Raw genomic sequence first — 14,679 nt, forward strand, 5'->3', positions numbered from 1 at the left:
CAGACTCAGACTTTTCTGTTTCCATCTATGTGGACCAGCACCCATGTCTCACTGGGGCATGGCTCCAGCGAACCTGCCCTGACTAGGGGCCAAGCCCAGGCCCTGGGTACTTTTCAGCCTCAATTTAATAACAATGGCTAACTCTGAACTTTAACACCTTCTCACAAAGCAACTGACTTGAATGATGGTTGTTGATTCTGCTCGCCCCAAGTCTTAGTGTCACAATCCTGATAGAAACACAATTACACTAGAGCTGACATTAACATAAACACTGGTGACCCACTAGTGTGGGGGTAAGTGTCATTGGAAAAGCACCATGAGTAAATGAGAATGAAAGCTCAACCTGGTGAGGGAAAATAGGAAGGATAAAAAAGGGAGGAAAAAACAGGAGGAGTGAACTACATGCTGGAATAGCCAGCGAGCAGAGCTGTTGACTCCACCTTCCTCCCTTCCCCCTCCCTTTCTCTCTCTATTTCTATCTCTCTCTCTCTTTCACACACACAGAATGCTAGCCCACTATCTGACCACAGAGTGAGCTCAGTTAATTGTGGAAAGCATATTGTTTCTCCACGTCTCTCTCTCCCTCTCACTCGCTCTTCCTCTCTATTTCACTCTTCCACATGGGATCCTAAAAGGCTGGACTATCTCTTCTTTGGATATCCTCCTCCTGCTTTGGGATTTAACTGAGAGTAGAGCAAGCTTTCTTTCCTGTTGTCAGAATTTTTTATATTGATCTCTTCTGGGGATTACCACAGGAATACCTCCTGTGTGTGTGTGCTTTTGAGCGTGCGTGTGTGTGAGTGTGTGTGTCCTGTGCCATGCCCGCTCCTGGTCGTTTTGGGACTAACGGCAGTGGATCAGCATGAAGGGGGGTCACCATCAGCGGGGGTGTGGGTGTCAACACCTGTTCCGAAAAGTACTGGCTAAGTGTGGCTGCTGCTATGCCCGAGTCCGAGGTTGGTACATCTCTGCCTTATGTCCGTCATTTTCACCTAGCTACTTCTCTTCACTTTACTGGTCTCAGATGAGATGGGAGTTTAGTTTGCTTTCTCAGTTATACTGTAGGTCAGATGGTCTGTGCAGTTGTGAAGTCTGTGTTTTTTGCTTCTGTAAACTTACACAGGTTTGTCCGAGATGGGCTGAGATCAGATGATGAGAGAGAATCAGCAGAGCTCGTTGGTTGATATTCAATCTGTTTTTAGGTCAGATAATACTAGCGAATGGGCACCATTAAGTATAGCCTATACTCTACTTCACTGTCCCAGTCTGTTGTTCTGTGATCAGATATTGAGACCGAGACACTGCAACAGATATGGGACCTCTTACAGACTGAACTTTACTAACTCCAACTCTGAGTGTAACCAGTGGTGTACCACAGTTTCGTGGGCCCCCCGCAAGGTCTGAGACAGCGCCCCCCAAACAGCTAACTTCCTACAATTCTACATAATTTGCAGTTTTATAGCTTATCTCATGCTACTCTACACATTTTGCAATGAGGCTGAGAGAATTTAGCATTTTTATTGGGGTATTATGACTCATACTACGGTACTCTATGCATAATCCTGATTTTACTTATGCAGGAAAATAAAACAAAGGCATGTGATATATCAGAAATTGTGTAATCGAATATTTTTGTCAACCTAAAATATTTCATATAATCATAAATACAGTTTATATGCGTTTTATACAAATGTTCTGTATAAATAGCCTAAAAAATATATGTAAACATGCATAAATGTCTAAATTGTTGTTTTCTTGGAAAGCTGAGAGTGCTATTATATGATACAATATCAGTACTTGTTGCATTTACAACTTGTCCTACCATCTACTGCTTTAAGCCAGTGTATGGCTGTGGATTGACTGCATTGTTTGAATGGAATGTTGGCATATTGGCAGTTCATTTGAAACATTTGTGGAATCATTCCTCTAAAACTGTCTGGCTAGCTAGCCAACAAACATTTAGTGCGGATAAATTCTTCAAATTCATTATTTTACAAAATATCTTATCACAGAAATGGAAAACCATGGTTGACCAACTCCCTGACCAAAATGTCTGACCTTTATTCCATCATAAGAAGGTTCATGTCCAATCTAGTATTCTAATTCCTAATTTTATGGGGGTGAACTCCAGGAGGTGTGTGGAACGCCAGCCTCTATCTTTCACTCACTCTTTCATTCTCTTTTTTTTATCAGTCTGTCTGTCCTTCTCTCTCTTAACTCCTCATTCCTTTGTACTCTTCTCTCCTGTTCTCTCTCGGGGAGAGACAGCAGAAGAGAATTGATAGTGATGTTTTGCTTAGACTCCAACTCCTCCAGAGGAAATTAAATGAAATGTCTTTGGCCCTGGTTGTGTTCACTCTGCTCTGGGGTTTGCAGCAGACACAATGCTAGTCTCATGCGGATAAGGTGAGCTGTGCAGTGTGTGAAAATGTATCACTCTAGACAGTTATATAAAGTTAGAACAGTGACAGTTTTCAGACCCCTTCACTTTTTCCACATTTTGTTAAGTTACAGCCTTATTCAAAAATTGATTAAATTTGTTTTTTCAACCTCATAAATCTACACACAATAACCCATAATGACAAAGCAAAAACAAAAACAAGGTTTTTCTTTATTTTTACTATTTTCTGCGTTGTAGAATAATAGTGAAGACATCAAAACTATGAAATAACACATGTGGCATCATGTAGTAACCAAAAAAGAAATATATTTGAGATTCTTCAGCTTTGCACACTCTTGGCATTCTCTCAACCAGCTTCATGATGTAGTCACATGGAAGGCATTTCAATTAACTGGTGTGCCTTCTTAAAAGTTAATTTGTGGAATTTCTTTCCTTCTTAATGCGTTTGAGCCAATCAGTTGTGTTGTGACAATGTAGGGGTGGTATACAGAAGATAGCCCTATTTGGTAAAAGACCAAGTCCATATTATTGCAAGAACAGCTCAAATAAGCAAAGAGAAACGACAGTCCATTATTACTTTAAGACAGGAAGGTCAGTCACTCCGGAAAATTTCAAGAACTTTGAAAGTTTCTTCAAGTGCAGTCACAAAAACCATCAAGCGCTATGAGGAAACTTGCTCTCATGAGGACCACCACAGGAATGGAAGACCCAGAGTTAACTCTGCTGCAGAGGATAAGTTCATTAGAGTTACCAGCCTCAGAAATTGCAGCCCAAATAAATGCTTCACAGAGTTCAAGTAACAGACACATCTCAACATCAACTGTTCAGAGAGGACTGAGTGAATCAGGCCTTCATGGTCGAATTTCTGCAAAGATACTACTAAAGGACACCAATAAGAAGAAGAGACCTGCTTGGGCCAAGAAACATGAGCAATGGACATTAGACTGGTGGAAATATGTCCTTTGGTCTGGAGTCCAAATTGGAGATTTTTGGTTCTAACCGCCGTGTCTTTGTTAGACGCAGTGTGGGTGAACGGATGATCTCCGCATGTGCATTTCTCAACGTAATGCATGGAGGAGGAGGTGTTATGGTGTGGGGGTGCTTTGCTGGTGACACTGTCTGTGATTTATTTAGAATTCAAGGCACACTTAACCAGCATGGCTACCACAGCATTCTGCAGCGATACGCCATCCCAGTTTGGGCTTAGTGGGACTATCATTTGTTTTTCAACAGGACAATGACCCAACACACCTCCAGACTGTGTAAGGGCTACTTTACTAAGAAGGAGAGTGATGGAGTGCTGCATCAGATGACATGGCCTCCAGAATCCCCCGACCTCAACCCAATCGAGATGATTTGGGATGTGTTGGACCGCAGAGTGAAGGAAAAGCAGCCAACAAGTGCTCAACATATGTGGGAACTCCTTAAAGACTGTTGGAAAAGCATTCCAGGTGAAGATGGTTGAGAGAATGCCAAGAGTGTGCAAAGCTGTCATCAAGGCAAAGGGTGGCTATTTGAAGATTCTCAAATATAAAATATATTTTGATTTGTTTAACACTTTTTTGTTTACTACATGATTCCATATGTGTTATTTCATAGTTTTGATGTCTTCACTATTATTCTACAATGTAAAAAATAGTAAAAATAAAGAAAAACCCTTCAATGATTAGGTGTGTCCAAACTTTTGACTGGTAGTGTAAGTATTCAGACCCTTTACTCAGTACTTATTTGATGCAACTTTGGCAGCGATTACAGCCTTGAGTCTTCTTGGATATGACGCTACAAGGTTTGCACACCTGTATTTGGGGAATTTCTCCCATTCTTCTCTGCAGATCCTCTCATGCTCTGTCAGGTTGGATGGGGAGAATCGCTGCACAGCTATTTTTAGGTCTCTCCAGAGATGTTCGATCGGGTTCAAGTCCGGGCTCTGGCTGGGCCACTCAAGGACATTCAGAGACTTGTTTCCGAAGCCACTCCTGCATTTTCTTGGCTATGTGCTTAGGGTCATTGTCCTGTTGGAAGGTAAACCTTCACTCCAGTCTGAGGCCCTGAGCGCTCTGGAGCAGGTTTTCATCAAGGATCTCTCTGTACTTTGCTCCATTCATAATTACCTCGTTCCTGACTAGTATCCCAGTCCCTGCCACTGAAAAACATCCCCACTGCATGATGCTGCCACCACCATGCTTCACCGTAGGGATGGTGCAAGGTTTCCTCCAGACGTGATGCTTGGCATTCAGACGTTCCATCTTGGTTTCGTCAGACCAGAGAATCTTGTTTCTCATGGTCTGAGAGTCTTTAGGTGCCTTTTGGCAAACTCCAAGTGGGCTGTCATGTGCTTCCGTCTGGCCACTCCATCATAAAGGCCCGATTGGTGGTGTGCTGCAGAGATGGTTGTCCTTCTGGATGGTTCTCCCATCTCCACAGAGGAACTCTAGAGCTCTGTCAGAGTGACCATCGGGTTCTTGGTCACCTCCCTGACCAAGGCCCTTCTCCCCCGATTGCTCAGTTTGGCTGGGAGGCCAGCTCTAGGAAGAGTATTGGTGGTTCCAAACTTCTTCCATTTAAGAATGATGGAGGCCACTGTGTTCTTGGGGTTTTTTAATGCTGCAGAATACATTTTCTGGTACCCTTCCCTAGATCTGTGCCTCGACACAATCCTGTCTCGGAGCGCTACGAACAATTCCTTCGACCTCATAGCTTGGTTTTTGCTCTGACATGCATTGTCAACGGTGGGACCTTATATAGACAGGTGTGTGCCTTTCCAAATAATGTCTAATCAATTGAATTTACCACAGGTGGACTCCAATCAAGTTGTAGAAACATCTCAAGGATGGATAAGAGCGTCTGCTAAACGATGTAAATGTAAAATATTCAATGGAAACAGGATGCACCTGAGATCAATTTCGAGTCTCGTAGCAAAGGGTCTGAATAATTATGTAAATAAGTTATTTCTTTTTTAAATTTGTAATACATTTGCAAACATTTCTACAAACCTGTTTTCGCTTTGTCATTATGGGGTATTGTGTGTAGATTGCTCCGGATCTTTATTTATTTAATCCATTTTAGAATAAGGCTGTAACCTAACAAAATGTGGAAAAAGTAATGTGGTCTGAGTACTTTCCGAAGGCACTGTATATAGTACTATTGGGTTTAAACTAAGGTTGCAAAATGTACATAGACACTGTGACTCTCTGCTCAGTGATGTAGGGTTTACATAGATACTGTGACTGCTTAGTGATGTAGGGTTTACATAGACACTGTGACTGCTCAGCGAAGTAATGTTTACATAGACACTATGACTTTGCACAGTGATGTAAGGTTTACATAGATTCTGATTTGCTCACTGATGTAGGGTTTACATAGACACTGTGACTCTGCTCAGCGAAGTAGTGTTTACATAGACACTATGACTTTGCACAGTGATGTAAGGTTTACATAGATTCTGATTTGCTCACTGATGTAGGGATTTACATAGACACTGTGACTCTGCTCAGCGATGTAGGGATTTACATAGACACTGTGACTCTTTGCACAGTGATTTAAGGTTTACATAGATACTGATTTGCTCAGTGATATAGGGTTTACATAGACACTATGACTTTGCACAGTGATGTAAGGTTTACATAGATTCTGATTTGCTCACTGATGTAGGGATATACATAGACATTGTGACTCTGTTCAGTGATATAGGGTTTACATAGACACTGTGACTCTTTGCTTAGTGATGTAAGGTTTACATAGACACTGTGACTCTGCTCAGTGATGTAGGGTTTACATTAACCTAACGTAGCAGGCCTAAAAGAAACGGCTGAAACCTAGATCTCTTACATACTGGTATTGGCGAGAAGGAAAAAAAACTGTCTGCACTGTTCAGCCAATCCAGTAAATGTGGAGGAGGAGTTAAGATGGAGTGTCATCTTGTTAACGTCCAAAAGCGGAAGTCGTGTCGCAGGCTCTCTTTCCATTTCCCCTGAAAACAGGAACATCTAGTTGGGGACTCGGCAGACGCTAGGTTTACATAGACACTGTGACTCTGCTCAATGATGTAGGGTCTTAACAGATACCGAGAGAGTCAGCGATACGCTCACATCTGGAACTTTGCAGTGTCTCGGAATGTGCTGCTTTCGAATCATTGGATCATGGAAACGTTGGAGTCACTGAGTCACTCTGCCAAACATTCCTTTCCCCCAAAAAGCTAGGCTTAAGTAACCCCCTGACCCCCCTCCCCCCAATACACACACAAACTCTGAGCAGCTATCCTTTCCCCAAAGAAACCCTGTTTCCGAGAATAGAAAGGGGATTTATGGGGCGCTGTGGTGAAGAAATGTTATGTTCATTATCGTCTGTTCAAAGAAGCACAGAGCTGGTGACTGGTGGATAGAAAAGTGCTGCTGTGCTCTAACTTTGGGGCTACAGGTGCTGTAGTATGGTAACTGTCCAGTTCTGTGGCACATATATCTTTACATCAGAGAGTTGGTTGTTAGGTGCAGATAACATAATAGATTGCTGACCACTGTGGTCTATTAGTATGCTGTAGACATTACTACAGTTTATGTAGAACATAGACCTTTGTCTAAACATTGTGGTATTTGACCGTTGTGAAACTCTCTCCTCTTTTTGACTAGAGGTCCTCTCATTTCCTCAAAGCTCTGACTTTGGCACAATTTAGCAGTGCTGTGATCCTGCCCTGGCACAGGAGCTGTACAGGAGAGCTCTCCTCTCTATGAGTTAGGGATATCAGAGAGCTCCCTCCCTGCCAAAATATTTTTACTCTTGTAACCACGGCTGTGTGTGTGTGTGTGTGTGTGTGTTTGTTTAAGTGTGTGTACATGTTTAAGTGTGTTTGTACAGTGTAGAGATAATCTCCTCTCTCTCTGCCGACGCTGTTTTGATTCATTTCCTAATTTACCACAGGCAAAATATAAAGATACTGTGGCTTGAGGCCTGTTGAATGACATATCTGCTGCCTGGCTGACTGAGGATTACATCCTCTATCCATCCTGCACACATCCTCAAATACAAGCCAACACACACACAAACATACATGCACGCAGATTGTCAATCGAACAACCTATTTGTGGAGCATGTTAACCTTTTAGCATGTCAGTATATACAGTGAGGGAAAAAAGTATTTGATCCCCTGCTGATTTTGTACGTTTGCCCACTGACAAAGAAATGATCAGTCTATCATTTTAATGGTAGGTTTATTTGAACAGTGAGAGACAGAATAACAACAAAAAAATCCAGAAAAACGCATGTCAAAAATTTTATAAATTGATTTGCATTTTAATGAGGGAAATAAGTATTTGACCCCCTCTCAATCAGAAAGATTTCTGGCTCCCAGGTGTCTTTTATACAGGTAATGAGCTGAGATTAGGAGCACACTCTTAAAGGGAGTGCTCCTAATCTCAGTTTGTTACCTGTATAAAAGACACCTGTCCACAGAAGCAATCAATCAATCAGATACCAAACTCTCCACCATGGCCAAGACCAAAGAGCTCTCCAAGGATGTCAGGGACAAGATTGTAGACCTACACAAGGCTGGAATGGGCTACAAAACCATTGCCAAGCAGCTTGGTGAGAAGGTGACAACAGTTGGTGTGATTATTCGCCTGGCCTGGAGCTCCATGCAAGATCTCACCTCGTGGAGTTGCAATGATAATGAGAACGGTGAGGAATCAGCCCAGAACTACACGGGAGGATCTTGTCAATGATCTCAAGACAGCTGGGACCATAGTCACCAAGAAAACAATTGGTAACACACTACGCCGTGAAGGACTGAAATCCTGCAGCGCCCACAAGGTCCTCCTGCTCAAGAAAGCACATATACATGCCCGTCTGAAGTTTGCCAATTAACGTCTGAATGATTCAGAGGAGAACTGGGTGAAAGTGTTGTGGTCAGATGAGACCAAAATGGAGCACTTTGGCATCAACTCAACTCGCCGTGTTTGGAGGAGGAGGAATGCTGCCTATGACCCCAAGAACACCATCCCCACCGTCAAACATGGAGGTGGAAACATTTACATTTTAGTCATTTAGCAGACGCTCTTATCCAGAGCGACTTACAGTTAGTGCATACATTATTTTTTTTCATACCCCCTGTGGGAATTGAACCCACAACCCTGGCGTTGCAAACGCCATGCTCTATCAACTGAGCTACATCCCTGCCGGCCATTCCCTCCCCTACCCTGGACGACGCTGGGCCAATTGCGCGCCGCCCCATGGGTCTCCCGGTCGCGGCCGGCTACGACAGAGCCTGGATTCGAACCAGGATCTCTAGTGGCACAGCTAGCACTGCGATGCAGTGCCTTAGACCACTGCTCGGGAGACTCGAGTGGCGCTTTGGGGGTGTTTTTCTGCTAAGGGGACAGGACAACTTCACCACATCAACGGGATGATGGACGGGGCCATGTACTGTCAAATCTTGGGTGAGAACCTCCTTCCCTCAGCCAGGGCATTGAAAATGGGTCGTGGATGGGTATTCCAGCATGACAATGACCCAAAACACACGGCCAAGGCAACAAAGGAGTGGCTCAAGAAGAAGCACATTAAGGTCCTGGAGTGGCCTAGCCAGTCTCCAGACCTTAATCCCATAGAAAATCTGTGGAGGGAGCTGAAGGTTCGAGTTGCCAAACGTCAGCCTCGAAACCTTAATGACTTGGAGAAGATCTGCAAAGAGGAGTGGGACAAAATCCCTCCTGAGATGTGTGCAAACCTGGTGGCCAACTACAAGAAACGTCTGACCTCTGTGATTGCCAACAAGGGTTTCGCCACCAAGTACTAAGTCATGTTTTGCAGAGGAGTCAAATAATTATTTCCCTCATTAAAATGCTAATCAATTTATAATGCGTTTTTCTGGATTATTTTGTTGTTATTCTGTCTCTCACTGTTCAAATAAACCTACCATTAAAATTATAGACTGATCATTTCTTTGTCAGTGGGCAAACGTACAAAATCATCAGGGGTTCAAATACTTTTTTCCCTCACTGTAGACCTACGTACTTTATCAACATCCATTTTTTTTTTTTACACATTTCTATTGTTGTGTGTGCGACAAAATAATATTATTTTATTCTCGCACTGGCCCGAATTAGTAGGCCTACATTTGTACATTTGGTCCAGTGTCAGCGTCAGTGTAGAGGGTGATATGTTGTTGCTCCCATCATAAGGCCTTCTCGCTTGTTGTATGAGCCATCAGGAGCATTAAGCTAGCCAATGCAGAGCCATAGATACAGAGTAATGGAATCAACAGGGTGAGAACACAGACAGAAGGCAGAAAGACAGTAAATATGCTCATTTACAGTACAGGCTAGGTTGTGGTGTTTTGGGTCATAAAATAAGTGGGCTGTGTCCCAAATGGCACCCTATCCCCAATATAGTGCACTATATTTGACCAGGGCCCATAGGAATAGGGTTCCTTTTGGGAACGGACCTAGTTTTATTCATGAAAGTGCAGTGAAGTGCCATAGGAACAACTGCTCTGTGCCGTAGTGCAGTAGAGCTGATATACCAGAAGGAGATGGAGACTCCAGAATATCATGCTGTTATAATCTGACTTCTGACTGGGACCATACCTTCTGCACCAACAAGATAATACTGATCAATCAGAGAGTTTAATGCCCTCTGGTTGTGTGTCTGTGTGCGGGTGTGGGTTTCCATGCGGGTGTGGGTATGCCTGTGTGTGTCACATCTCTCAGTGTGGTTGCAAGGATATGTGCAAGTGTCTGTCTGCCTTTCCTCTTTTTCTGTGACAGTGTTTGGTTTGCACATGTGAGTTTTATCTCACGTGTTTCAGAGTGGTGTGTGCGTGTGCACGGAGTTGGGGAGTCAGTACTGTGGTGGTACAGATTACCACTCTCTCTCCCTCTTTCTCCCCCAATCCCCCCCCCCCCCTTAAATCCTCTCTTGTTCCAGTTGCTCAGGCAGTGATTAAAGTGCAGCTCTATCCATGCTGCAGAGACAGAGACACTGCAAATAGTAGATGTGTGAAATGGGTAAACTAGGAAAGCATTATGTTAGGGATGGCACTCTTATTATGCTGCCTCTCTCTCCCTCCTTCCCCCTCGTTTTCTTTCAAGCAAGTGACAGCATATCTCTTACACCCAGTGTCTCTTTGGTTCTGGCCACTGCACCACCTACACGCACGCACGCACCCCCCCCACACACACACACAGCATAGACTAAGCCATGATGATGATCTCAGTGTATTTTCAACCACCATTCCTCTTGGAAGATCTATCTTTCTGTACTGTAATTATCATAAAGCCTGTCAGACAGTGAGAAAGTGCTCATGTTAATGTGACAGTGATAATTAACGCTGCCTGCTTGGCGTTTTAAAATAAACCCTGTCTGAGTGAGGTCACCATCATCATGGTGGTTTGATACTCTGTTATACTGAGAGAGAGAGAGAGGATGGGTCTCCTTATACCCCTACCCCCTGTCTCTCTCTGTCCATTGGTGTTACGGATACAGGTATCCTGTGTCTTTTTGTGTTTTTCCTCTCCTTCTGCCCTAATCACAGGTGTCCTGTATGTTCCTGATTGGTGGTCGTTGGGGTGTCTGCTGATTGCTGAGGTGGACCAATCAGTGGACATTCCTCTGCGTTGCACCACCTGTTTCTGGTTTTTCAATCACACATCCCATTGTGTAAAAGCCGGTCAGTTGTTAGAGACTATTTTCGTATGTGAGTATGGATACTGTGGTGTTCTGTGTACTCACTCATTTGCTGGTTACTCTGTTTGGTAACTTTGTGTGTTTCTGGGAAAAGGGGAATTTAAGCAAGTTGCCCTTGGGCGTACATTACCCGTAGGAAGAAAACTGTCTAAAAACACTAGTTAGACCTGAGCGGACCACCCACTGTCATTTTTGTATGATTAGCAGTAGCTTAGCAGTTCTTGAGGCAGGCAAGATCAGTTTAGGTTTTTTTTACACTATTGTTTCATTTCTTGGGTCCTGCTCAGCCCTTTTTCCAAACCTTTACCGTGTGTTCAAAAATAAACCTTTTATGTTTGACGGTAGTTTATGGTTGTCGTGTAGTTTTTGTTCTCACTGTTCCATGTCACGCTTCTAATTTGCATGAATTATGTTACGGGTCTCTTGTCCATCCACCCTAGACGTTTAAAGCCACAGGGTTCGTGACATAATGTGGGGGCTCGTCCGGGATCATTCTCATTGATACCCATGCTACTCATGCAAATTAGTTAGTGTCTGGTTCAGTGTTGAGCTTGGCAGCTGTAACTAACTGGTTTTGTGTTCAGTATTTGTCGGCTCGTGCTAGTTTAGGATGGCTACTTTTGAGTTGGATGCCTTTTTGGAAAACCCTACGTGGGAGGTTTTTGAGAATTGCCGTAGAGTGGATCTACAGGCTTTGGCTGACCACTTTTCTGTACCCATATCAAGGGTTTTAGTGAAAGCAGAAGTTAGGAAAGCAGTGTTAGAGATATTATTGAACGAGCGAGTGCTTGAATTACCGCCGCCTGACCCTGCTGCTCCTGTAGGGGATGTGGTTGCTGCTCCTGTAAGCCCGTCGGTGTCTGAGGACGAGGCTCCAGCCACATTGCCCCGTTTTGACCCACTGTCCGACAGTGATGCTAGGATGGATGTCCGCTCGACACGGCTCCAAATGGAGGAGGAAGAGCGGGCACAAATCAGGCAAGACAAGCTGGAGATGCGTAAAATGGAACTAGAGGCAGAACTGGAGACGCGTAGGCTTGATCAATAATGTCCACTGATTGGTCCACCTCAGCAATCAGCAGACACCCCAACGACCACCAATCAGGAACATACAGGACACCTGTGATTAGGGCAGAAGGAGAGGAAAAACACAAAAAGACACAGGATACCTAGTCTGGTTCTGATTTAGAGCGTGTGTGTGTGCTCTTTATTAACACTGCCAGGTGTAAGTGTCTGTCCCCCTTTCTACTCTCTCTCTCCTGTCTTTCTACTCTCTCTCTCCTGTCTTTCTACTCTCTTTCTCTCCTCTGTCTTTCTACTCTCTCTCTCCTGTCTTTCTACTCTTTCTCTCCTCTGTCTTTCTACTCTCTTTCTCTCCTCTGTCTTTCTACTCTCTTTCTCTCCTCTGTCTTTCTACTCTCTCTCCTGTCTTTCTACTCTCTCTCTCCTCTGTCTTTCTACTCTCTCTCCTGTCTTTCTACTCTCTCTCTCCTCTGTCTTTCTACTCTCTCTCTCCTGTCTTTCTACTCTTTCTCTCCTCTGTCTTTCTACTCTCTTTCTCTCCTCTGTCTTTCTACTCTCTTTCTCTCCTCTGTCTTTCTACTCTCTCTCCTGTCTTTCTACTCTCTCTCTCCTCTGTCTTTCTACTCTCTCTCCTGTCTTTCTACTCTCTCTCTCCTCTGTCTTTCTACTCTCTTTCTCTCCTCTGTCTTTCTACTCTCGCTCTCCTCTGTCTTTCTACTCTCTCATCTGTCTTACCATCCTCCACTCTTAGGACACATGAGGGGAGAACAGTGGTTATAGTCAGTCAGACCTTCTCCCTTTCCTCCCTTTCCACCTCCTACTTTCCTCTTCCTCTGTGTGTTCCTGTTGTTTCTTGACCTCTATTTCCTTCACAACCCCACGGTGCGTGTTTTAGTCCCCTCAACTCTCTCTCTCTCAATTCAATTAAATTCAATTCTCTCTCTTTATCTCTCTGATTATCTCTCTACACTCTACCTCCTCTCTCTGTAACCATTAAATCTCCCCCAACACCCCAGTGACCCAACCTGTTCTGTTCCTCCTCCGTCTCCCTTGTTTATTAACCTGAGACAGAGAGTCAAAACAGAACCATATTCTCTCTTCTTTACATCTCTCTCCCTCACTTTCTCTTTGTCTCTCTCTTTATCTCCCCCCCTTCTCCCAGTTCATCTAAGGAAATGTAATGTGACTTTCTATATGTTGATGTGAACATTGTTCAGCAGCTGTTGTCTATCAGTGACGTCAGGGTCAGAGATGCAATAATTTTGGGGGGATATATAGGCGGGAATGCCTAGTGATGTCAGTGCATTCCCAGCTAGTACATTTGGTTCCTTGGAAGTTGTGGGAACGTACATTTTTGGCTTCCCACAGGTTCTGGGAACGAAGCCATAAGTTTCCTGACCAGTAAAACTGAATGTTCTTTTAACTTTCTGAGAATGGAAGTGATAATTTTGCCTGTTCTGGGAACTTACATTTTTAGGTTGCAGGGAGGTTCTGAGAACATTTTACTATGGTTCCCTGAACGTTTTTCTGCGAGGTTTTATTAACGTTCTGAGAATAGAAATTATAAGTTATTTGAAGATAATTAAATAATGTTCTGAGAACATTTTCTAAATCTTGTGAATGTTTTGAACGAAATTGTGTAATGTTAGAGGTTTTTTTAACAACTTCCTTAAACTTTCCCTGAATGTTTCAACAAGACTTTCAATAACACTGCTTTCTTAGTTTGGGTTAACTGTTTTGAACTCCAAGCACAGATAGGACACATGGAAATTCATTTGCTTAGGCATTAACCATGCAAACACATACATTTTTTATTATGGCATGGTCGTCAGTGAGATTCTAACCTATGATCTTCTGTTCTCTATATTCTGTTCTGCACCATCAGGATGGAGCTAGCGTGCCATGTTTTTTAAAACTCAAACAAAGCTGTTCATTTTAGTCTATTCAAACAGACCTGTAAGGGTTGGTGTGAGGTGTGACCCAGGTGCGGTGCAGGATAGACAGTAGGCAGAGATGGTGAAACAAGGATCTTTACTGGTGGTCCCAAAACCAGGATACAAAATAACGGACTTGTCACAATAAAATAAAGGAGGAGAAAATTGGTCTCCAAAAACAGGCTGACAGCAAACATACAAAATACTATCTACGACTGAAAACAACAATGAAACACAGAGAACACTTCTCAAGTACCTGTACATACGTCTTGCGATCAGACATTGATTAGTACTGTTTGGCATCGAGAAACTAGCAAAGAAAACAGAGCAAGGGAACACAGGGAAGTGAGGGCATAAATACACAGGTGAACAGGTAGACACAGGTGACACCAATAGGGTAATAATTAGTCCAGACTGTGAGTGAGGAGCTGCCTAAGGTTGCCGGAGGATGACACCTAGTGGGTCGCTCCGGAACTGCAACCCCCTCCTGAAACAAGCACTCAATTAAGATCGGGTGTGGCCAATTAATGGGTGCGTCCAACACACCTGAATACACTTAACAATATAGAGGATAGAGAGAGTTTTGTTGAGGCTGAGAAAGGAATGCATATATTAATGTTTTCTTGTGTTTTTTATGGAACTTTTTCT

The 14,679-nt window shown here is 43.4% G+C and overlaps 1 protein-coding gene across 1 annotated transcript in view; it reads left to right on the forward strand.

Moving 5' to 3' along the window:
- The first annotated feature begins 507 nt into the window (after positions 1-507).
- Positions 508-14,679, forward strand: part of LOC121577618 (rho guanine nucleotide exchange factor 25) — a 56,815-nt gene continuing 42,643 nt past the window's right edge. Inside the window, exon 1 of the mRNA XM_041891358.2 lies at positions 508-956. Within this exon, the coding sequence (XP_041747292.2) occupies positions 863-956 (94 nt within the window). The 5' untranslated portion in view covers positions 508-862. The remainder of the gene's footprint in view (positions 957-14,679) is intronic.

Source organism: Coregonus clupeaformis, chromosome 12 (assembly GCF_020615455.1).
Source record: "Coregonus clupeaformis isolate EN_2021a chromosome 12, ASM2061545v1, whole genome shotgun sequence".
Lineage (NCBI taxonomy): Eukaryota > Metazoa > Chordata > Actinopteri > Salmoniformes > Salmonidae > Coregonus > Coregonus clupeaformis.